Source organism: Ranitomeya imitator, chromosome 2, assembly GCF_032444005.1.
Source record: "Ranitomeya imitator isolate aRanImi1 chromosome 2, aRanImi1.pri, whole genome shotgun sequence".
Taxonomy (NCBI): domain Eukaryota; kingdom Metazoa; phylum Chordata; class Amphibia; order Anura; family Dendrobatidae; genus Ranitomeya; species Ranitomeya imitator.
In genome coordinates this window covers 275,634,595-275,660,174 of record NC_091283.1, presented here as the reverse complement: position 1 = coordinate 275,660,174, position 25,580 = coordinate 275,634,595, and the positions used below count along the sequence as shown (strand labels likewise).

The window sequence follows — 25,580 nt, the reverse complement described above, 5'->3', positions numbered from 1 at the left end:
ACTACAGCTCGTCTCACTAATAAAGCAAGACCTCATATATTGAACCTTATGTAAAAATGAAAAAGTTCTGGCTGCTACAACCATCAAGGAATGAATAAAAAAAGAAATGCATAGGTCCCAACCATCCCGAATACAGCAGAACAGTCCCAGATTTGGGTCTATGTCCTGTCATCCTGGCAGTCTGCTGAATGTCCCTGACTGCCATCATGCCTCCTTCTGACATCTCCTCCGGCCAGGGTAGGAAAAAATGGTAAATGGGTCTGGCTATGGGTGCAGTTAAGGGCATGTCAAGAATTTTGCTGTGGCGGCTATACATAGTTTGTCCCTCTTTGTCTTTGGATTTCCAGCAGAAACCAATAGGCAGTGTAATGAATTGTGTTATTCAATATCTCCTTACTCTATAATCATTTATAACTTTTTTTATGTGATCCCAACTGAATAGCGATACTTGATGTCTGTGTTACGCAGGAAGGTGGCGCATATGGTTCGTGGGCCCACTGTGCCGGGCTTACCTAGGAGGGGTGTAGTGGGCTACCAGGTGTTCACTGGAGCTCCTGATGGTGGAGTCAGGCTTGGTTGCAGGTAGCCACCAGGTACCACTCCTAGGCAGTCCACGGTATTGCAGCTGCTGACCCCAGGGGTCAGGTACGCAGATACGGATAGGACTAGGGCTCCATTCAGACTACTAAATTCCGGATCATCTATAGAACAGTTACTGATACAGACTAATTCAGAGACTGTTTGTAGCAGTCCGGATATACGGGTACTCGGATATTCACGCATTCAGATACAAAGGTCTCGGATACTGATTCAGGAACAGGCCGCACACAGACCGGGGGGACAAGGTTCAGGCACTGGCCGCACAAGAACTTCAGATTCAAGACTGTCCGTACAATGACCAGGAACTACAGGGTTAGCACACTGGCCACATCAGGGGACCTCACAACTTCACTAGGAGACCACCTCACTCACTAATGATTCGCTGTATTGCTTGATACCACGATACTGAGTATGGGGCCTTTTAAACAAGATGCCTCCCAGCTATTTGCTGGGATCCATCTTGCAGGTGCACTCTTAAATTAAATACCTCTCAGCTATTTCTTGGAGGCATTTTACTATGTGGGAAAGCTGCCCCCATAAGAACACAGGAGCACGCACTGGGAGGTAAGCTGCGCACACACAGGCCATAAAATGAGGAACACGCTGAGGTCCACGTTGCGTGGCTGGGGTGGTGAATAAGCTGGCATCCCTGCATGGAGGGAGAGGGAAGACCATGAAGAGGCGCCTGTAATGGTGTTGCAGTCTGAACTCCACATTTTATGTTATTGTTCTCAACTAGTTGCACCAACCCAGTAATTTGTTGTTTTTTTTTATAGTATTTTGTATGATTGTACATAATCTCAACTTCTTTCCATTCAGGTTCCTGATAAATTTTATCTTTTACCTTGACATCTACTACAAAATCTGCCTTGATCCTTCAAGGATGGATATGGACTGAGGCAAGATGGTGGAGAGGATATTACACCTCACCCTAGAGATCCTCTTCCGGCTTACTGGAGAGGTGAGAGATTCTGATAATGTTAAATTACATTGTAATGCAGGTGTCTGGATGCAATGAGCAGAGACCACGAGGCGGAAACATCCAGGGGTTGATATAATGCTATTTATATACAGCAATAACTTTTAAACATTAGTGTTAGTAGCTATGCAATTTTACAGTAGAGGGAATACAAAAGGTTTAGAATAAACGAGAAAGTCTTTCACTATTTAACGTTAGTGCCCTTTTCACAAAGGTGGTGCGCCCAGTCTTGGGAGTCACTACGTAAGTTCTCACTTAAAGCTCTGGCCCTACCAGAGGTCACCAGGTTTTCCCGTTTCCCGCTAGGCCACAAGTCTCTTCCTGATGTAGTCTATTAAAGCACATTGAGCCTCCCATGCACCAACCGTCCCGTTCCCAACCTGTACTCCAAGTCCCAGCTGATCCCGGCACCGTTGGTTATAGCTGGAAATGATGGCCCTGCTTTCTTGCACCGTTCCTCCACAATTGCAGGCATGCCTCTCCTGTCGCAGAAGTTGGCACAAGTCTCTCAGGCTCAAGGCAGAGAGGACTAGGCGTCAGTTCTTGACAGGCGTAGTTGGGCCTCGGAGACTTGACCAGTTCTGGGGCTCAGCTTCTGGCTCTGACCAGTGTAAGCCGTTCTTGGGGATATCTTCTGGGGAATCCAGACCTTGCCAGTCGGTGAACAACACCTGGGTGGCGTAGACTCCCCACTGAAGCCTGCAAGACTGATCTCAGTGGTGTCCCTGGAGCATATCTGCCCTGCTCCCTTCCCTGGCGACAAATCTCTTCATGAATGGGTGTGCAGAGCTTTTATAGCAGGGAAGTCTTTCCTGTGGGTCACCTGATCCAGTCCAGCAACCGAAGTCACTCCCCTTGCAAACTTTCCAGCATACTTTTACATTTTCTGGCTGATAACCGGTTCATGCAGCATCACATGAACACCCGATTTCCTACATTATGGCTGATCCGAACAACTGTTGCCATCAACCTTTCGTGTCTCCCCTGTTTTCTCATAGATTGTAAGCTTGTGAGCATGGCCCTCACTCCTTTTGTTATTTGTTGATCTATGTTTTTATTGTTATGCTTAATGTCTATTGTGTGTACAAGTCTCCTCTAAAATGTAAAGTGCGGAGGAATATGTTGGTGCTATAGTAAAAAATTATTATTATTATTACTTTGGTTCCACTTGATTTCAGCTGGCCAGCAGATGGGTGTCTTTCCTCATCAATGTCACCTCCTGCAAGAGTCTTCCAGATATGACATATCTTCCTGTTACATTCCTCCCCCCTTTTTGCTCGCCAGTCCTCGGGCAAGTGTAATTCTTTCTAATTCGAAGTTTCCCCACAGGTAGGCCGAGTTCGGTCAACAGTTGAAAGCATTCCTTGGTCTTCTGCTGTATGTGGGACCAGACATTTAGGGGAAATTCCAGCGTTAGCCAGCTCAGTCCTGCTGAGCTCTTCCTGTAGAGGTGCATCTGGGGTACTTGGAGACTCAACCACTGGAGGTGGTAAATTGACTCCAAGTTAACCTACTCTCCCATTCGAGAGCAACAATGGAATCTCCGGTGAAGTCATTGGCCATGCAAGCCACTCTTCCTCTAAGACTCTTCTTTGCGTGACCTCAGCCACTTCTGTTGGGAGCCCCTCACTAGCCCTTGGAAGAAGGCACCCTCGTCGGAGTGAATTCGCTTTGGGCATCTATATATGTGAATGAAGTGCTGACAGATGGCTATGGCTGCAGCTTTGGCTGTCTGATCCAGAGTGGGAGTCACCACCACGAACTTGGTGAAGTGATCAGTCATCACCAAGCAATACCTGTAGCCATTGTATTAAGTTCCAATCATCAGATAGTTGATCATCAGGACCTCTAAAGGTGCAGAGGCTCAGATAGCCTGAATAGGAGCTGTCTTTTCCAGGGGCTTTGTTCAGGTCACACCGGTGACATTCATCATACTCCTCGACCTTGTTGAGGCCAGTACACCAGTCGTTGCAGCCACTAAAAGGTGTTCTCTACACCGAAATTAGCACACCTCTCATGAGCTCTCATGAGCTTCTTTAGCCAGCTGTATTATCAGCGCTTCTAGAGCCAATACTTGCCAGGTAATATCGAATTCTCAAGGAAGTTGAATTCTTCGGCACAGCAGCCCATCTTTCAGGAAGAGCCTTTCCCACTGGCCCAAGATCTGCAGGGTACTTGGGGGTGAAGCAGCCCTAGCTTTTTGATCAGGCCTTTGCACCAGAGCTCCTCACTTCCTCAGCCTTGCCAGCTCCGGATTGGACTGCTGCAGGTGTATCCACTTGGCCAAGAATTTGGATGGGTCTGGACTCTTCTCTAGACTTCTGAGCGGTTACTAGAGCCGCGGCAAACTGCCTAAAATCCAGGATCCATCTCCCTCAAGCTCTTCATCTATGTCTGTGTTCGCTCCTGCTTGGTGTGACTCGGGACAAGGCGTCTGCATGCGTATTCTTGGACTTATAGGAGATCCTATACTGGTATTTTACACTTCCTTGTGACACACCGCTGTTCTAGCGATCCCAGCTTTGCATTTTCTAGGCGAGCCAGGGTGTTGTTGTCCATCCACATGTGTATTTATGACCCTGACAAATACTCAACAAATTTCTCAGTCATGGCCCATACCTACGCTCGCAAATTTCAATTTGAACACACTGTAATTGTCTGGATACGTCTCTGAGTCTCTGTGACAAACTGGCATATGTGATCACCCACTCTCTTCTTTATTGTACCTGAGCCAATACCGCTCCCAGTCCTAGGCTTCTATCAGTGTACAACATGAAGGGCTGCAAGAAGTCAGAATAGTCCAAGATTGAGGTATCTGTCAATACCATCTTCGATGCCTGAAATGCTTCCTCTTTTCATTGTTCCCATTGAATGGGTTGATGTTTGACTCCCCCAGCAATGCCCCGCAACAATTTGTTAAGTGGTACCGCAATCTTGGTGAAGTCCCTTATGAACCTGCGGTAGTATCCGGCTAACAATAGGAACGCTCACAGTTCTACCAGGTCTATAGGCATGGGCCACTTCAGTACTGCAGGTCTGCCAAGCATCTTTCCATCAACCGCTGAAAGGTTTCTGGTGCGTTCGTCAGTCCGAAAAGCATCCGGTTGAACTCGAACAGGCCCATAGGGAGGACAAAGGCTGTTTTCTGATAGCCCTTCACAGTCACTGGGACTTACCAGTAGCCACTGGCTAAATCAAGTGAGGAAAAATGTTTGGCTTTTCCTAACGCAGGTAGGGACTTCTCAATTTTGGGCAAGGGATAGGAATCCCGTACAGTACATGCATTCAGCCTCCTGTAGTCCACACAGAAACTCACGCAGGGTACCATCTTTAAACTGAACTAACATGATGGGGCCGTCCAAGGACTCTGGCTCTTGCGGATTACGCCATTGCGCAGCATGTGGGCCAACAGTTCTTTCACCTCCTGGTAGATCTGAGGTGGGAACAGCCGATACCTCTCTCGAATTGGGAGCAGTGATTCCTGTAGGGATCTCATGAGGAATAGCATGGGTGCACCCAAAGTAATCTTCATGCTATGCAATCACCTCTCAATATCATTGTAATAACTGTTCAACCTGCCGAACTTACGTGGAGGAAAGCTCTGTGAGGTTGGCCTCCATCTGTTCCAAGAGGTGAAGTCGATCCACGGGTTCGCTTCGGTTTTCCTGACTATCAAGCAACACCGCTAAGGTTCATGGGCTCTTCCCACAGGTCTCAGTCCTATAGCATCAGCTTTTCCATCCACTGTAGAATTGCTCCACTTATGTTTTTACAGCGCACCGTTACTCGTCTCTGTCGCACTGTGGCCAGATTGCGGGTAACCAATACTTTGGAGATCGTTTCTTCTCCCTCTATAGGCTCAATATAGACATTTACAATTCTGAGGATACATGGGCCAGTACCGGCATAGTGAGTACAGTCTGTCCCACTGGCAGTGTCACTGTGGCTTCGGGCGGTATCAATACTTTGCAGAGATATTGGGAGGCAGTGGGTAACTTCTAAATTTCGCTTACTCACACTAGTTGCTGGAACACCTTACTTGCCGGGTCACTGGTAGCACGGGTTCAATTATTTTTATTGGGGCCCTCAGCTACGAATTGTCCCACTTCTTTTTTCACATTCATGCCCAGGGTTACAATGGGTCCTCCGCCTCCGAACCTCTTTGTTAAACACTATTCCTTTTCGGCTCAGATCCTTAACGCACACAGATAGCCACACTACTCCTGCTACTGGGATAGGCAGTTGATTAGCCGCCACCAGTCGAATGCTGTGTTCTTTTCTGGAACAAGCAGCTTCTGGAAATTGACTCTGGAGATATGCCTCAGGCATTGTGGTCACCTGAGACCCCTTGTCCATCAAGTAGTGAATGCGTTGCCTATTGAATTCAGCCCAGTTAATGGGTCTCTCGGAGACAGTATCCTTAGAATTCTCTTTTCCACCCGCTGAGGCTCGAAACCCCATGGTATATTCCACGCCCATGGGGTGCATTAGTTTAATGGGTGCCTCGTTTATCGATTCGGACAGTTTCTTGAAATTTTGCCCCTTTCACAGCAGATTCAGCACTCTCGCGTTCCGCTGACGGGCTACATACGCGGCATGATGTGGTCCAGAAAGAGCAACTTTCCCGCTCTGACCTCCTCTCACATGAAGTCTGATGAACAGCTATTATTTATTATATTTAGGGACTCTATAGTGGTGGGGTCTGTTCCACAGCACTGGCGCATAGCAAATGTGGAACCAATATTCAAAAAGGGCTCTAAAAGTGAACCTGGAAATTATATGCCAGTAGGTCTAACCTCTATTGTTGGTAAAATATTTGAAGGGTTTCTGAGGGATGTTATTCTGGATTATCTCAACGAGAATAACTGTTAAACTCCCATATCAGCATGGGTTTATGAGGAATCGCTCCTGTCAAACGAATCTATTCAGTTTTTATGAAGATGTAAGCTATAGAAATACGAAAATGCGAAATACTTCCGGGACATAGTGCGCAGGCGCATGCGCAGTAATGCTTTTTGGCTTTGCCGGCAGTAGGGCAAAGCATACTGCGCATGTACCACCGATGACTGCATGGCGCACGCGCCAACTATGGTGCACGCATACTCTTATTCCCAAAAATAATGCGGAAAACAGGGACGGACAGGGTGGAGAAATAAAGAGGATACGCCGTCCATTTGACCGGTAAGAAATCATTTTAATATCCCGCCAATTTGAGCTGACAGAGTCCCTTTAATGATAGGGCAGTGAGAATCTGGAATTCCTTGCCTGGGGAGGTGGTGATGTCGAACTCAGTTGAGGGGTTCAAGAGAGGCCTGGATGTCTTCCTGGAGCGTAACAATATTGTATCTTAGTTATTACCGTATATACTCGAGTATAAGCCGACCCCCTAATTTTGCAACAAAAAACTGGGAAAACTTAATGACTCGAGTATAAGCCTAGGGTGGAAAATGCAGCAGCTACGGGTAAATGTTAAAAATAAAAATAGATACCAATAAAAGTAAAATTAATTGAGACATCAGTAGGTTAAGAGTTTTTGAATATTCATATTGAATCAAGAGCCCCATATAATGCTCCATACAGTTCATTATGGCCCCATAAGATGCTCCATACAAAATATGCCCCATATAATGCTTCATGCAGTTCTTTATGGCCCCATAAGATGCTCTGTTATGATAAGGTAATTCAGTACCACAATGGACATAGAGGTCAGAGCACATACAGTGACCTGACAATAACCCAAAAACATTGAACGAGCTCTGAGACGTGGGAACTCTGCTGACCGCAATCCCTAATCCTCTCCAACCACACTAGAGGCAGCTGTGGATTGCGCCTAACGCTCCCTATGCAACTCGGCACAGCCTGAGAAACTAGCTAGCCTGAAGATAGAAAATAAGCCTACCTTGCCTCAGAGAAATACCCCAAAGCAAAAGGCAGCCCCCACATATAATGACTGTGAGTTAAGATGAAAAGACAAACGTAGAGATGAAATAGATTTAGCAAAGTGAGGCCCGACTTTCTGAACAGAGCGAGGATAGGAAAGGTAACTTTGCGGTCAACACAAAACCCTACAAAAACCACGCAAAGGGGGCAAAAAGACCCTCCGTACCGAACTAACGGCACGGAGGTACACCCTCTGCGTCCCAGAGCTTCCAGCAAGCAGGAAAAAACAAATAGACAAGCTGGACAGAAAAAAACAGCAAACAGAATAGCAAAGCAGAACTTAGCTATGCAGAGCAGCAGGCCACAGTAACGATCCAGGAGGAAACAGGTCCAATACTAGAACATTGACTGGAGGCCAGGATCAAAGCACTAGGTGGAGTTAAATAGAGCAGCACCTAACGACTTCACCATATCACCTGAGGAAGGAAACTCAGAAGCCGCAGTACCACTTTCCTCCACCAACGGAAGCTCACAGAGAGAATCAGCCGAAGTACCACTTGTGACCACAGGAGGGAGCTCTGCCACAGAATTCACAACAATGCTCCATACAAAATATGCCCCATATAATGCTCCATGCAGTTCTTTATGGCCCCATAAGATGCTCCATACAAAATATGCCCCATATAATGCTCCATGCAGTTCTTTATGGCCCCATAAGATGCCCTATATAATGCTACATTCAGTTCTTTATGGCCCCATAGATGTCCCATATAATGCTCCATGCAGTTCTTTATGGCCCCATAGATGCCCCATGTAATGCTCTATGCAGTTCTTTATGGCCCCATAGATGCCCCATATAATGCTCCATGCAGTTCTTTATGGCCCCATAGATGCCCCATATAATTCTCCATTCAGTTATTTATGGCCCCATAGATGCCCCATATAATGCTCCATGCAGTTATTTATGGCCCCATAGATGCCCCATATAATGCTCCATGCAGTTCTTTATGGCCCTGTAGATGCTCCATATAATGCTCCATGCAGTTCTTTATGGCCCTATAGATGCTCCATATAATGCTCCATACAGTTCATTATGGCCCCATAAGATGCTCTATACAAAATATGCCCCATATAATGCTCTATTCAGTTCTTTATGGCCCCATAAGATGCTCCATACAAAATATGCCCCATATAATGCTCCATGCAGTTCTTTATGGCCCCATAAGATGCCCCTTATAATGCTACATTCAATTCTTTATGGCCCCATAGATGCCCATATAATGCTCCATGCAGTTCTTTATGGCCCCATATAATGCTCCATGCAGTTCTTTATGGCCCCATAAATGCCCCATATAATGCTCCATGCAGTTCTTTATGGCCCCATATAATGCTCCATGCAGTTATTTATGGCCCCTTAGATGCCCCATATAATGCTCCATGCAGTTCTTTATGGCCCTATGGATGCTCCATATAATGCTCCATGCAGTTCTTTATGGCCCCATAGATACTCCATATAATGCTCCATGCAGTTCTTTATGGCCCCATAGATGCTCCATATAATGCTCCATGCAGTTCTTTATGGCCCCATAGATGCCCCATGTAATGCTCCATGCAGTTCTTTATGGCCCCATAGATGCCCCATCTAATGCTCCATGCAGTTATGTGTTGTGAATTCTGCTCTTGGGTTCCCTCCAGTGGTTGTAGGTGGGAATGCAGTTGTCTCTGAGTCACAGACCTGGCCAGGTGTATCGGATGATTACAATTCTGACTGGGATATTTAAGTGGGCAGGATCCTTTTGCCCTTACCAGTAGTCAATGTTCCCTGTGAAGTGTTGGATCACTTTCTGGCTTCTCCTGCTCACTGCCAATTTCAGCAAAGATAAGTGTTTGGTTTTTGTTTCTGTGGCACACTGCCGGTGTGCTTGTTTCAGTTTTATTCCTGCTCTGATTGTAGGATTCACTGGAGTTGCAGATTTACACTCCTACATCTTTTAGTAAGATGTAGGAAGTTTTTGTATATTCTGCTGTGGATGTTTTGAAGGGTTTTATACTGACCGCACAGAACTCTGTCCTATCCTGTCCTATCTAGCTAGAGTGGCCTCCTGTGCTAATCCTGTTTTTCTGCCTGTGTATGTTTTTTCCTCTCCGACTCACCGCCAATATTTGTGGAGGGCTGTCTATCCTTTGGGGATTTTCTCTGAGGCAAGATAGTATTCCTATTTCCATCTTTAGGGGTATTTAGTTCTCCGGCTGTGACGAGGTGTCTAGGTGTGTTAGGTACACTCCACGGCTACTTCTAGTTGCGGTGTTAAGTTCAGGATTGCGGTCAGTACAGTGGCCACTTTCTCCAGTGAAAGTTCTCATGCAGCTCCTAGGTCACCGGATCATAACAGTACTACTGGCCAACAATGAGTTAAATGCATCTCAGAAGAAGGGAAGGAAGCTCTTGAGCCATTTTTTTTTTATCCAGTCTGTTTTGTCTTCTCCTCCCTCTTAATCTCTGGGTGGCTGAGGAGCCTGGTGCAAGCATGAATGTTCAGAAATTAGCTTCTCGTGTAGACCAGCTTGCTGCTAGGGTGCAAGGTATTTCTGATTATATTGTTCAAACTCCTGCTTTAGAACCGAAGATTCCTACTCCTGATTTGTTTTCTGGTGACAGGTCTAAATTTTTGAGTTTCAAAAACAACTGTAAACTGTTTTTTGATCTGAGACCTCGATCCTCTGGTGATTCCATTCAGCAGGTAAAAATCGTAATCTCCCTGCTGCGTGGCGACCCGCAGGATTGGGCGTTTTCCCTGGAATCTGGGAATCCGGCTTTGCTTAATATTGACTCCTTTTTTCAGGCTTTAGGACTATTATATGATGAACCTAATTCTGTGGATCAAGCTGAGAAAACCTTGTTGGCCCTGTCTCAGGGTCAAGAGGCGGCGGAATTGTATTGTCAGAAATTCAGAAAATAGTCTGTGTTGACTAAATGGAATAATGATGCTTTGGCGGCAATTTTCAGAAGGGGGCTTTCTGAATCCGTTAAAGATGTTATGGTGGGGTTTCCCACGCCTTCCGGTCTGAGTGATTCTATGTCTCTGGCCATTCAGATTGACCGACGCCTGCGGGAGCGCAGAACTGTGCGCGCTGTGGCGTTATCCTCAGAGCTAATTTCTGAGCCTTGCAATGTGATAGAATTCTGTCTAGAACGGAACGACAAGGTTTCAGACGTCAAAATAAGTTGTGTTATTATTGTGGCGACGCTTCTCATGTCATTTCTGTCTGCCCTAAGCGGACAAAGAGGATCGCCAGTTCAATTACCATCAGTACTGTACAACCTAAATTTCTGTTATCTGTGTCCTTGATCTGCTCATTGTCATCATTTTCTGTCATGGCGTTTGTGGATTCAGGCGCCGCCTTGAATTTAATGGATTTTGAGTTTGCCAAGCGTTGTGGTTTTCCCTTGCAGCCTTTGCAGAACCCTATTCCTTTAAGGGGCATTGATGCTACACCCTTGGCTAAAAATAAGCCCCAGTTTTGGACACAGGTGACCATGCGCATGGCGCCAGCCCATCAGGAAGATTGTCGATTTCTGGTGTTGCATAATTTGCATGATGCTATCGTGCTGGGTTTTCCATGGTTGCAGGTACATAATCCTGTGTTGGACTGGAAGTCCATGTCTGTGACTAGTTGGGGTTGTCAGGGGGTTCATAATGATGTTCCTTTGATGTCAATCTCCTCTTCTTCACCTTCTGAGATTCCAGAGTTTTTGTCTGATTTTCAGGATGTATTCGATGAGCCCAAGACCAGTTTCCTTTCCCTGCACAGGTACTGCGATTGTGCTATTGACTTGATTCCAGGCTGTAAGTTTCCTAAAGGTCGACTTTTCAACCTGTCTGTGCCTGAACATACCGCCATGCGGAGCTATATTAAGGAGTCTTTGGAGAAAGGGCATATTCGGCCATCTTCTTCACCGTTGGGAGCGGGGTTCTTTTTTGTTGCTAAAAAAGATGGTTCCTTGAGACCCTGTATAGATTATCGCCTCTTGAATAAAATCACGGTCAAGTTTCAATACCCTTTACCTTTGCTTTCCGATTTGTTTGCTAGGATTAAGGGAGCTAGTTGGTTTACGAAGATTGACCTTCGGGGGTCATATAATCTTGTTCGTATTAAGCAGGGTGATGAATGGAAAACTGCGTTTAATATGCCCGAAGGCCATTTTGAATACCTTGTGATGCCATTCGGACTCTCTAATGCTCCATCTGTTTTTCAGTCCTTCATGCATGATATCTTCCGGACTTATCTTGATAAATTCTTGATTGTATATTTGGACGATATTTTGATTTTTTCCGATGATTGGGAGTCTCATGTGCAACAGGTCAGGATGGTATTTCAGATCCTTCGTGACAATGCCCTGTTTGTGAAAGGGTCTAAGTGTCTCTTTGGGGTGCAGAAAGTCTCTTTTTTGGGCTTCATTTTTTCTCCTTCGTCTATAGAGATGGATCCGGTTAAGGTTCAGGCCATTCATGATTGGATTCAGCCCACATCCGTGAAGAGCCTTCAGAAATTTTGGGGTTTTGCAAATTTTTATCGCCGTTTCATTGCTAATTTTTCCAGCGTGGTTAAACCCTTGACCGATTTGACGAAGAAAGGCGCTGATGTGGCGAATTGGTCCTCTGCGGCTGTCTCTGCCTTTCAGGAGCTTAAACGTCGATTTACTTCTGCTCCAGTGGTGCGCCAACCAGATGTTTCTCTTCCGTTTCAGGTTGAGGTTGACGCTTCTGAGATTGGGGCAGGGGCCCTTTTGTCTCAGATCGATCCTGTTGGTTCCTTAATGAAACCGTGTGCCTTCTTCTCCCGTAAGTTTTCGCCTGCTGAACGCAATTATGATGTCGGCAATCGGGAGTTGTTGGCTATCAAGTGGGCGTTTGAGAAGTGGCGACATTGGCTTGAGGGAGCTAAGCACCGTATTGTGGTCTTGACCGATCATAAGAATTTGATTTACCTCGAGTCTGCTAAATGGCTGAATCCTAGACAGGCTCGATGGTCCTTGTTTTTTTCCCGTTTTGATTTCGTGGTCTCGTACCTTCCGGGTTCTAAGAATATTAAGGCTGATGCCCTCTCTAGGAGTTTTTTGCCTGATTCTCCTGAGGTCTTAGAGCCGGTCGGTATTCTGAAAGAGGGGGTGGTCCTTTCTGCCATTTCCCCTGATTTACGACGGGTTCTTCAGGAATTTCAGGCTGACAAACCTGACTGCTGTCCTGTGGGGAAATTGTTTGTTCCTGACTAGGGTTGAGCGACCTTTACTTTTATAGGATCGGGTCGGGTTTCACGAAACCCGACTTTTTCAAAAGGGCACGTCCTTCTTTCCGGCAGCCTTCCTTCCTAAGAATCAGCCCTTCCAGGACCTTCGGTGACGTCGCGGCTTGTGATTGGTCGCGCGAGCGGTCACATGGGCGGCCGCGCGACCAATCACAAGCCGCGACGTCACCGCCAGGTCCTGGAAGCGCTGATTCGAAGGAAGGAAGGTTCCGGTTAGTACCAGGGCGCGTCAGAGGGTAAGTATTGCGATATTTTTTATTTTAATTCTTTATTTTACATTAAATATGGATTCCGATACCGATTTCCGATATTGCAAACATATCGGGAATCGGGATCGGAATTCCGATACCACATTCAGAAGATCGCCGACTTCATGGCCGACCCCACACAGGGGTCGGGTTTCATGAAACCCGACTTTGCCAAAAGTCGGCGACTTCTGAAAGTGGCCGACCCGTTTCGCTCAACCCTATTCCTGACAGATGGACTAGTTGAGTGATTTCTGAGGTTCACTGTTCCGTGTTGGCCGGTCATCCTGGCATTTTTGGTACCAGAGATTTGGTTGGTAGGTCCTTTTGGTGGCCTTCATTGTCACGTGATGTGCGTTCTTTTGTGCAGTCCTGTGGGACTTGTGCGCGGGCCAAGCCTTGTTGTTCCCGTGCTAGTGGGTTGCTTTTGCCATTGCCAGTCCCTGAGAGGCCCTGGACGCATATTTCGATGGATTTTATTTCTGATCTTCCGGTCTCCCAGAAGATGTCTGTTATCTGGGTTGTTTGTGACAGGTTCTCTAAGATGGTTCATTTGGTGCCCTTACCTAAATTGCCTTCCTCTTCAGATTTGGTTCCGTTGTTCTTTCAGCATGTGGTTCGTTTGCATGGTATTCCGGAGAATATTGTGTCCGACAGAGGTTCCCAGTTTGTTTCTAGGTTTTGGCGGGCCTTTTGTGCTAGGCTGGGCATTGATTTGTCTTTTTCTTCTGTATTTCATCCTCAGACAAATGGCCAGACCGAGCGAACTAATCAGACCTTGGAGACTTATTTGAGATGCTTTGTGTCTGCTGATCAGGATGATTGGGTGGCCTTCTTGCCATTGGCCGAGTTTGCCCTTAATAATCGGGCTAGTTCTGCTACCTTGGTTTCGCCTTTCTTTTGTAATTTTGGTTTTCATCCTCGTTTTTCTTCGGGGCAGGTTGAGCCTTCTGACTGTCCTTGTGTGGTTTCTGTGGTGGACAGGTTGCAGCAGATTTGGGTTCATGTGGTGGACAAGTTGGTGTTGTCTCAAGAGGAGGCTCAACGTTTTGCTAATCGTCGTCGGTGTGTTGGTTCCCGGCTTCGGGTTGGGTATCTGGTCTGGTTGTCTTCCCGTCATGTTCCTATGAAGGTTTCTTCTCCTAAGTTTAAGCCTCGGTTTATTGGTCCTTATAGGATTTCTGAGATTATTAATCCTGTGTCTTTTCGACTGACGCTTCTGGCCTCTTTTGCTATCCATAATGTCTTCCATAGATCTTTGTTGCGGAAATATGTGGAGCCCGTTGTTCCATCTGTTGATCCTCCGGCCCCTGTGTTGGTTGATGGGGAGTTGGAATATGTTGTTGAGAAGATTTTTGATTCCCGTTTTTCGAGGCGGAAGCTCCAGTACCTGGTCAAATGGAAGGGTTATGGCCAGGAGGATAATTCTTGGGTTTTTGCCTCTGATGTCCATGCTGCTGATTTGGTCCGTGCCTTTCATCTGGCTCGTCCTGATCGTCCTGGAGGTCTTGGTGAGAGTTCGGGGGGTACTGTTGTGAATTCTGCTCTTGGGTTCCCTCCAGTGGTTGTAGGTGGGAATGCAGTTGTCTCTGAGTCACAGACCTGGCCAGGTGTATCGGATGATTACAATTCTGACTGGGATATTTAAGTGGGCAGGATCCTTTAGCCCTTGCCAGTAGTCAATGTTCCTTGTGAAGTGTTGGATCACTTTCTGGCTTCTGCTCGCTGGCCATTTCAGCAAAGATAAGTGTTTGGTTTTTGTTTCTGTGGCACACTGCCGGTGTGCTTGTTTCAGTTTTATTCCTGCTCTGATTGTGGGATTCACTGGAGTTGCAGATTTACGCTCCTACATCTTTTAGTAAGATGTAGGAAGTTTTTGTATATTCTGCTGTGGATGTTTTGAAGGATTTTATACTGACCGCACAGAACTCTGTCCTATCCTGTCCTTTCTAGCTAGAGTGGCCTCCTGTGCTAATCCTGTTTTTCTGCCTGTGTATGTTTTTTCCTTTCCGACTCACCGCCAATATTTGTGGGGGGCTGTCTATCCTTTGGGGATTTTCTCTGAGGCAAGATAGTATTCCTATTTCCATCTTTAGGGGTATTTAGTTCTCCGGCTGTGACGAGGTGTCTAGGTGTGTTAGGTACACTCCACGGCTACTTCTAGTTGCGGTGTTAAGTTCAGGATTGCGGTCAGTACAGTGGCCACTTTCTCCAGTGAAAGTTCTCATGCAGCTCCTAGGTCACCGGATCATAACAGTTATGGCCCCATAGATGCCCCATATAATGCTCCATGCAGTTGTTTATGGCCCCATAGATGCCCCATCTAATGCTCCATGCAATTATGGCCCCATAGATGCCCCATCTAATGCTCCATGCAGTTATGGCCCCATAGATGCCCCATATAATGCTCCATGCAGTTCTTTATGGCCCCATAGATGCCCCATATAATGCTCCATGCAGTTATGGCCCCATAGATGCCCCATATAGTGCTCCATGCAGTTCTTTATGGCCCCATAGATGCCTCATATAATGCTCCATGCAGTTCTTTATGGCCCCATAGATGCCCCATATAATGTTCCATGCAGTTTTTTATGGCCCCATAGATGCCCCATGCAGTTATGGCCCCATAGATACCCCATATAATGCTCAATGCAGTTCTTTATGCATTGTGCCACATGTAATGCTGCTGCTGCACTAAGTCCGTACTGACTGTTCAGGCAGAGGGCGGCGCGCACACTAATACGTCATCACGCACTTTGACCTTCACAGTCACAGCAAGAGGACGGGAAGACAGGACGACAGTGGAACGCGGAAAGGTGAATGACATACTCACCTGCTCCCGGCGCTCCTGACGCGGTCCCCGCATGTCCCACGGTCTCCGGGAGCGGCAGCTCCTTCCTGTAGTGAGCGTTCACGTGGCACCGCTCATTACAGTAATGAATATGCGGCTACACCCCTATGGGAGTCGAGTCCATATTCATAACTTTAATGAGCGGTACCAGTGACCACTGAACAGGGGAAGAAGCTGCAGGCGCCCGAAGATCGTGGGACATGCAGGGACCGCGTCAGGAGCGCTGGGAGCAGGTGAGTATTTGACAGTCGTCGCTTCCCCTCAGCCGCCAAACCCCCCCCACCTTCCATGACTCGAATATAAGCCGAGAGGGGCACTTTCAGCCAATTTTTTGGGGCTGAAAATCTCGGCTTATACTCGAGTATATACGGTAGGTTCTTTAGAAGGACGTAGATCTGAGGATTTATTCTGACGGAATATAGGCTGAACTGGATGGACAAATGTATTTTTTCGGCTTTCCTAACTATGTTACTATGTTACTAAGGATCAGGAGGGTTAACTTGGCTTGAATAACTCCCTGTGAACTTGGGAAGGTTGCTGAGCATAGCCCCCAAGGGTATATTTCTTTTGCTGGGGTTGTTTCACAGGCTGGTCCACTATCTCTGTGTTTGAATGGTGCATCCTGCCTAATATGCCAAAAGTAATCCAGGTGTCTGGATGCAACATGCAGAGATCACGAAGCGGAAACAGCCAGGGGTTGATATAATGCTATTTATATGCAACAGTAACTTTTAAACAATTAGTGTTAGTAGCTATGCAATTTAACAGTATAGGGAATAACAACAGGTTTAGAATAAACAAGAAAGTTTTTCACTAGTTAACGTTAGTGTCCTTTTCGCAAAGTTGGTGCACCCAGTCTTGGAATTCACCACTTGAGTTCTCACTTAAAACTCTGGTTCTAGCGGGGGTCAACGGGTTTTCCCACTAGGCCACAAGGCTCTTCCTGAATAGTCTATGAAAGTCCGTTGAGCCTTTAATGCACCAACCGGTCGCCTCCCAAACTGTAATCCTAGTCTCAGCTGACCCCGTTACCATTGATGACAGCTGGAAGTGACAGCCCTACTCACCCACACCGTTCTCCTCAATTGCAGGCGTGCCTCTCCTGTCGCAGTCTCCACAAGGGTTTTCCTGGCTTTACCATCGGCAGAAGTCTGTCAGGCTCAAGACGGAGAGGACTGGGCATCAGCTCTTGACAGGCGTAGTCGAGCCTCGGAGACTTGACCGCAGTATGCAGCTTCTGGCTCTGGCCAGTGTAAGCCGTTCTTGGGGATATCCTCTGGGGAATCCAGATCTTGCCAGACAGTGATCAACATCTGGGTGGTCTAGACTCCCCGCAGAGACCTGCCACGCTGGTCTCAGCAGCATGTCTGTCCAGCTCCTTTCTCTGGTGCCAAATCTCCTCATGGATGGGCACACAGGGCTTTTATACCAGGGAAGTCTTTCCTGTGGGTCACCCGAGATCGTGTCAAGCACACAAGGTCACTCACCTTGCAAACCTTGCAGCATACTTTGGTTACACTTGATTTTGGCTGGCCAGCAGATGGCAGCATCTCCTCATCAATGGCACCACCTGCAAGAGTTCTCCAGATATGTCATGATTTCTTTTTACAGCATCATTATTATTTATGGGAATAACGGAGGGACAGAACATGGAGAGGTGAGAACACTGGAAATGTCTGTGGTGAGATTTATTAATATATCTCTCCATAACCAGGATTACACAGTAGTGAAGAAGACCTCTAGTGAGCGCTGCCAGGACCCTGTGTCTGAGGGATGGAGAAGACCCCTGAGCTCAATCATGGGGCCTCCACCTCACCCCCTGAAACATGAGGACATCAATAACCAGAAGATCCTAGAACTCCTCTACAAGATGGTTGAGCTGCTGACTGGAGAGGTGACACTGCTGGGAATGCTGGGACATTATACAGTAATGCTATGAAGGGATCGGGGGATGACGGTATCATTGTATGTGTCAGGTTCCTATAAGGTGTCAGGATGTCACAGTCTATTTCTCCATGGAGGAGTGGGAGTATTTAGAAGGACACAAAGATCTGTACAAGGACGTCATGATGGAGGTTCCCCAGCCCCTCACATCTCCAGGTAATAGACAGGACTAAATACACACAGTTTATAATTATCTGTATGTAAAGAATGAATTCAGTCCCTGTATGTGCTTCCTCCAGATCTATCGAGTAAGAGGACAACACCAGAGAGATGTCCCCGTCCTCTTCTTCCACAGGACTGTAAACAAGAAGATCTTAGTGTTCCTCAGGATCATCAGGTAGATGGAGAGAAGGTGTCATGAGATCTCCCCTATGATGTGTAGACGGCTGTGAAGGTCTTGTGCTCAGTCTCGTTTTATCCAACAGTATTCTATGTTTTAATAGCTGAAGAGCCCGGTGTTGCCCGGGCATAGTAACTAACTGTGGTTAGTTATAACAAATTATAATGATTATATCTAGATATATAAAGCTGAGTTTATAGTCCTGCTCACTTCACATAGCCACACTCTCTCTAATATCCCACATCATCCCGTCAGCCAGAGCCACCAGACTACTACCACTAATATCCCACATCATCCCGTCAGTGCCACCGGACTACTACCCCAAATATTCCACATCATCCCGTGAGCCAGAGCCACCGGTCTACTACCACCAATATCCCACATCATCCCGTCAGAGCCACAGGACTACTACCCCAAATATTCCACATCATCCCGTGAGCCAGAGCCACCGGACTACTACCACTAATATCCCACATCATCCAGTCAGAGCCACCTGATTACTACCCCTAATATCCCACATCATCCCGTCAAAGCCACAGGACTACTACCCCAAATATCCCACATCATCCCGTCAGCCAGAGCCACAGGACTACTACCCCTAGCTTTCTGCCAATATCCCGACTGCTGTGACACCACTGGTTTCTCCCTCAGCAGACTAATGTCAGCAGAGAAATAATGGCATATCCCGGGCTCACCGGCCCCCGAGAACCTAGCACATCATGTTCTCACTGTCCCCCAAGAACCGAGTACATCCCGGGCTCACCGCCCCCTGAGCACAACAGACGCTCCGCGACCAGCAGCTCAGGCTTCTGCTCCTCACAACGCGTCCTTCGAGATTGAACCCGGGATGTGCTCAGTGCTCGGAGGGTGGTGAACCTGGGATGTGCTTGGTGCTCTGGGCCATTATTTCTCTGCTAACATTTGTCTGCTGAGGGAGAAACCAGTGACGTCACTGCAGGCGGGATACCGGGAGGAAGCTAGAGATAGTAGTCCTGGGGCTCTGGCTGATGGGATGATGTGGGATATTAGGGGTAGTAGTCCGGTGTCTCTGACTGACGGAATCATGTGGGATATTAGTGAGTGTGGCTATGCAGAGTGGGTGGGGCTATGTGGAGTGGGCATGGCTTGACGCATACATACACTCAGCTTTATACATATATATATATATATATATATAGATACCTGTATCATGAAAACGGTGGAGATGGCAGGATTAGAACTGATCATAGATGTGACTTCTGCATCTGTCGGTGACTTTTACAATATTTGTTTCAGGGTGAAGATCTGACCCATATTAATACTACAGAGACATATGTGAGGGGTGATGAGTGGTGTAAAGAGGAGATTCCTACATATGACTACCCAGGTGAGTAGTGACCACTAAATACAGAGAAGTCACAGATTCTACTGTAATTATATGTTGAATGTCTAGCGGCCGTACCGGTCCTAGAAGAACAGTCAAGTGAGAAGCCAAACAGTTTGGAGGTCAACAAGAAATATGTAGGCAGATCAGGAAAGGATTTAGAAGTAGGGTCCGGTAATAATCTACTCAAAACCGGGTAACAACTTACCTCTGGTAATAACAGATTGGCTAATTTGACTCTTACACAATGAACTAAGTGACCCTGTGAATTTAGTGCAGCATCTCCACCAGCGCAACCATGGACTATATTGTGAAGGCTGGTTAGAACAGTGACAGTGCAGGAGCATGCCAGTACAAGAACGTTACAGAGTAGTCATGGGGAGACGTGACATGGCCGCATATGAAGTTCTTCTACGTACAAATGTGTTTCCTATACCTTCTGTACACAATTGATTATTGATACCCTACCTTACGTGATGAGTTGTATGAGCTCCCTTGGGAAGAATAAACATCTTGATGCAGAAATAAGCAAACTTTTCAGAAATGACCATACTAGTGAGAATAAAGATCATTTTATCCACGCCTGCATGCGGGCACCATAGTAACACTGTTAACCTGCATATTGACTGCATATTTGCAGGTTAACAGCGTTATTTCTGGTGACAGGTTTGCTTTAACATAGCACAAAAATGCACCAATAAAAATGCTCAAAACCCGGGCGTAGTACGGGTTCAATAGTTAGTCCTGATATATGGTCCCACATCCATGTATATGCTCCTCAAGCCTAGTAAATGTTCCCCCATCCTGGTGTATGCTCCCCCAGCCTGGTATATTCTCCCCCCAGCCTGGTATATTCTCCCCCCATCCTGGTATATGCTCCCCTAGCCTGGTTTATGCTCCCCTTAACTGGTATATGCTCCCCTAGACTGTTATATGCTCCCCCATCCTGGTATATCCTCCCCCATCCTGGTGTATGCTCCCCTAGCTGGTATATGCTCCCCCATCCTGGTATATGCTCCTCCATCCAGGTATATGCTCCCCTAGCCTGGTAAATGCTCCTTCCTCCTGGTGCATGCTACCTATCCTGGTAAATGCTCCCCATCCTCCTGGTATATTCTCCCCATCCTGGTCCCCCAGCCTAGAATATGCTCCCCCAGCCTTGTATATGTTCATCGAGCCTGGTGTATGATCCTCCAGCCTGGTATATGCTCCCCCAGCCTGGTATACGCTCCTCCAGCCTGGTATATGCTCCGCTAACCTGGTATTTGTTCCCCTTCCTATTATATATTCCCCCATCCTATTATATACTACCCCATCCTGCATGCGCTGCTGTTGTGCTATACATACGTACATACAAATAAACCTTTCTCCCACTCCCCTGCTACGCGTTGTCTGCATTAAATGTTTAAATAAAATGGCGTTTGAGTCAGCTCGTGTGCATACCGCACTATCCTGCACCATTTTGTTGAAGACACTGTGCAAATTTATCTTCAATAAAATGGCACCAGAGATTGCGCCATGTGCAGGAGCTGAGTCCAGCCCAACTCTCCTTCTCCAGCCTCGCCGAAGCTCATGGTATGTCATCACATATTCGGTCACCGCCTACAAATACCGCAATTATCTGTGCTACACTCCTCCTCCATCCTTGTCGTCCTCCTTGTCACCTCTTTTAATGCTGGATGCATCCTTCTGACTCTGGCCACACTGCGCAGATGCAGGCTATACCGGCTTCGGACAGAAGGGCGAATCCAACAATACATTATAGATACAGTCATGGTCGAAAGCAAATTTTGGCAAAATGCCAACAATTTTGTCTGGCCCAGAGATATCTGTGTACATATGTTTCATACGTGTGGCAACTATGTGCCGCATCAGTATCACATGTACCGGTGCCTGCGAATCAGCGGTACTATTTGCACTGATCCCCGGCATCGGGTGTTGAAGGACATCATTGTCCTCTGCTCTGCCTGCGATCAGTGGGAGCAGCAGACAATGTTGAGAGTTGTATTCAGCCCCCGCTGTCTAAATAGAGTATAAAATTAAGAATAAAATTAAAAATCACATTATAGTCACCTTAAGGACTCATACTCATCTGCAAGAAAAAGCGAAAAGATCAATGAAATTCTATGAGCAAGCTGCGACTGTCCTTGAATGACACTCACCAATGCAAATCAATGGTTGCGAGAAAAAAAATCGCACGGCACTCTGACCATGTAAGTGCCGTCCGATTTTTACTCAACAATGTCATTTGAAAAGCCGGCAATTCATCTGCCGCATACAGTAAAATCACAGCGTGACCCAACAAAATAGAATAGATAGATATAAAGATATCAGTGTGTTTTAGAATTAGTTCAGTGTGTGTGTGTGTGTGTGTGTGTGTGTGTATCTTACTCTACATGTATTTTCTTACATACTGAATAATTTCGTGATAAAATTGGCGTGTGTCCCCCGACAATTTATTAACCAGCAGCCGGAAAGCGGACAGCTAGGGGCAGATGTTTTTAGCCTGGGAAGGGAATAATACACATGGAGCTTCCAAGTATTTTAATATCAGCTCACAGCTGTATACTTAGGCTTTCCTGGTTATTAAAATGGGGGCGCCCCCTCAAAAAAATGATGTAAAGTCCCCCCTATAATTAACAACCAGCAAAGGCTTGGCAGGCAGCTGCGGGCTGATATTAATAGCCTACAAAGGGACCATGGACATTGGCCCCATTCCAGACTAAAAACATCTGCTCTCAGCCACCCCAGAAACCAGAAATGGAGCATACATAAGATGCACCAATTCTGACACTTAGCCTCGCTCTTCTCACTTACCCTGGTGTGGTGGTAACTGGGGTGATGGGGGGGGATGGATGTCACCTTTGTATTGTCAAGTGACATCAAGCCCAGAGATTAGTCAAGGAGAGGCATCTTTAAGAAGTCCCCATTACTAACCCCATAGTCAAACTGAATAAAAAAAACACACAACAGGAATAAAGACTTTAATTGAAAAAATGACACCGACTCTTTTAATGAATCTAAAATAAACCATACTCACATCATCACCCAGTCCACTGAAGGCAATGTCTCCTGTAACATAATTAAAATAATTAACAACAATATTCCTCACCTGTCCGCAGAGAAGATAATAATCCATTTATTCTATGACAGGTCTAGCTCTGCTACATCTGCATGGCAGGCTGCCATCCAGCAGAGACACTGAGGTGTGTGTGCTTGCTCAGCTCAGCGTCTCGCGGTGAATAGTGTTGAGCATTCCGATACCGCAAGTATCGGGTATCGGCCGATACTTGCGGTATCGGAATTCCGATACCGAGATCCGATACTTTTGTGGTATCGGGTATCGGTATCGGATCCATAGTGAGGTGTAAAATAAAGAATTAAAATAAAAAATATTAATATATTCACCTCTCCGGCGGCCCCTGGACATCACGCGGGTAACCGGCAGGCTTCTTTGTTTAAAATGAGCGTGTTTAGGACCTGCGGAATGACGTCGCGGCTTCTGATTGGTCGCGTGCCGCCCATGTGACCGCGACGCGACCAATCAGAAGCCGCGACGTCATTCCTCAGGCCCTAAATTCCTAGAATGAGCGCGTTTAGGACCTGAGGAATGACGTCGCGGCTTCTGATTGGTCGCGTGCCGCCCATGTGACCGCGACGCGACCAATCAGAAGCCGCGACGTCATTCTCAGGCACTAAACTCCTCATTCTAGGAATTTAGCACCTGAGGAATGACGTCGCGGCTTCTGATTGGTCGCGTGGCGGTCACATGGGCGGCACGCGACCAATCAGAATTCGCGACGTCATTCCGCAGGTCCTAAACGCGCTCATTTTAAACAAAGAAGCATGCCGGTTACCCGCGTGATGTCCAGGGGCCGCCGGAGAGGTGAATATATCAATATTTTTTATTTTAATTCTTTATTTTACACATTAATATGGATCCCAGGGCCTGAAGGAGAGTTTCCTCTCCTTCAGACCCTGGGAACCATCAGAATACCTTTCGATACTTGGTGTCCCATTGACTTGTATTGGTATCGGATATCGGTATCGGCGATATCCGATACTTTTCGGGTATCGGCCGATACTATCCGGTACCGATACTTTCAAGTATCGGACGGTATCGCTCAACACTAGTGGTGAACTCTCTTCACCTCACTGATGTCACCACAAACGTATGAAAGTTCTCATGCTCACATTGCCGTCAGAAAGGTCCTGTGAGTTCACAACCAATGAACTCAGTTCAACTCACTAACGTCAGCGCTATTGCCGTGGGAAGAGTTCTAATGGAGCTTGCACTAACGTTAGTGAGTTGAACTGAGTTCATTGACTCTGAATTCCCAGGACCTTTCTGTTGGTCCCGCAGGTCTGAGAACTTTCTCATGCTCGCTGTGACGTCATTGAGCTGAAAGTTGTTCACTGTGAGTCACTGAGCTGAGCAAGCACGCGCAGCTTAGTTTCTCTTTTGGATGTCATGCATCATGCAACAGTGCAGTCTGGATGTAGCAGAGCTACAGTAGATGCGACTTGGGAGAAATGGATTATCTTCTTGGCTGACAGGTGAGGAATATGGTTGTTTATTATTTTAATTCTGTTACATTGGCTTCAGCGGACTGGGCGATGACGTGAGTATGGTTTAATTTAGGTTTGTTAAAGGAGTCTGTGTCATTCTTTCAATTAAAGGCCTTTATTCTCAGTGTGTTTTTGCAAATACAAAGGTGTCTTTTTTATATGTATAATTTGACCATGGTGTTAGTAACGGGGACTTCTGATAGACACCTCTCCATTACTAACCTCTGTGCTTGATATCACCGGACAATACAAAGGTACCATCAACCCCCTTACTACTGCGCCAGGGCAAGTGAGAAGAGCAAGGTTAAGTGCCAGATTTGGCGCATCCTGTGGATGAGCCTTTTCTGGGGTGGCTGAGAGCTGATGTTTTTAGTCTAGGATGGGGCCTGTACATGGCTCTTTCCCAGGCTATTAATATCAGTCCGCAGCTGTCTGCCTAGCCTTTGCTGTGTATTTAATTATAGGGCGACTCTACATCATTTTTTTGGGAGTTCCCCATTCTAATAACCAGGAGGGTTCAAGTATACAACTGAGAGCTGATATTAATAGCCTGGGAAGCTCCATGGGAATCATCCCCTTCCCAGGCTATAAACATCAGCCCACAGCCATCTGCTTTGCCTCTGCTGGTTATGAAAATTAAGCCCATGCAATTTTTTTTTCAGAAAAATAATAATTTAATTAAATACATGTACAGTAAGCTGCACACACTGTACTGATTATATGTGTGACTGACATCTTTATATCTATCCCATGTATATGTATATATACTGTTTGTAATCTATCTATTCTATCTGTTCTATTCTGTCACGTCACGCTGTGATTCTACTGTACGCGGCAGATGAATTGCCAGCTTTTCATCATTATATATGTGTGTGTGTATTAAAGTATATATCTGTCACGCCGTAAGCAGCGATAAAGGGGCAGGACGGCGTACTGGGACCCGCACCTGTCCCTACCACTTTAATAGGGCCCTGGCTTTCCCTTATCTCGGGGGTACCTATGATGGTTAGGAGGCCCGAGCCGCCAGCGTATCCCTGTCTCCTGTGCAGGCCCTATGAGTAGCCCTCTCTCCCCCCAAAGGAGGTGGACTGCACCAGTGTAATAATACAATAAATAACAGGGTATACAGACAAGGTAACTAAAAGTCTCAAACTCACAAAATGCTCACACAATCACAGAGGAAACACAGAGAAGGGAAGAGATGGAATAAACTAGGAAGGAAAACAGGTTTAACATGCAACCAAAACAGCAGACACCAATCTCTGTAAATAAACCTCCAACACCAACACTACGCTCCTTCAACCTCCAAGCCAGGCAGTAGAACTGATCACTGACAATAGCTGAAGTCAGGACTGGGTCTATATAGAGGATCAGATTACAAAATCCACTTCATCTGAGAGAGACCCAGCTCTCAGCAATGAGGTTAACTCCTGCACTGCTGGCACAAAGCAGCCAGGTCAGAATGCAGGTGAAGAGCTTCTGTTCACTGTGTGTGAACGAGG

General features: G+C 46.5%; 2 protein-coding genes across 2 annotated transcripts in view; both read left to right on the top strand.

Annotated features, from left to right (window-relative positions):
* LOC138666402 (oocyte zinc finger protein XlCOF7.1-like) overlaps positions 1-25,580 on the top strand; it is a 147,616-nt gene that overhangs the window by 66,455 nt on the left and 55,581 nt on the right. Inside the window, exons 9-11 of the mRNA XM_069754629.1 lie at positions 17,848-17,962; positions 18,046-18,143; positions 19,422-19,512. Coding sequence (XP_069610730.1) covers positions 17,848-17,962; positions 18,046-18,143; positions 19,422-19,512 — 304 coding nt within the window. The remainder of the gene's footprint in view (positions 1-17,847; positions 17,963-18,045; positions 18,144-19,421; positions 19,513-25,580) is intronic.
* On the top strand, positions 1,424-17,846 carry LOC138666910 (oocyte zinc finger protein XlCOF29-like). Its single transcript, XM_069755094.1, has 2 exons — positions 1,424-1,561; positions 17,577-17,846. Exons 1-2 carry the CDS (start codon positions 1,505-1,507, stop codon positions 17,799-17,801), a joined length of 282 nt encoding a protein of 93 aa, XP_069611195.1. The 5' UTR covers positions 1,424-1,504; the 3' UTR covers positions 17,802-17,846.

Excerpts from the sequence above, each read along its gene's own strand:
- LOC138666910 (XM_069755094.1), top strand. The coding sequence starts at position 1,505 with ATGGTGGAGAGGATATTACACCTCACCCTAGAGATCCTCTTCCGGCTT. Across the intron at positions 1,562-17,576 it reads TCTTCCGGCTTACTGGAGAG|GATTACACAGTAGTGAAGAA; the intron begins GTGAGAGATTCT and ends CTCCATAACCAG.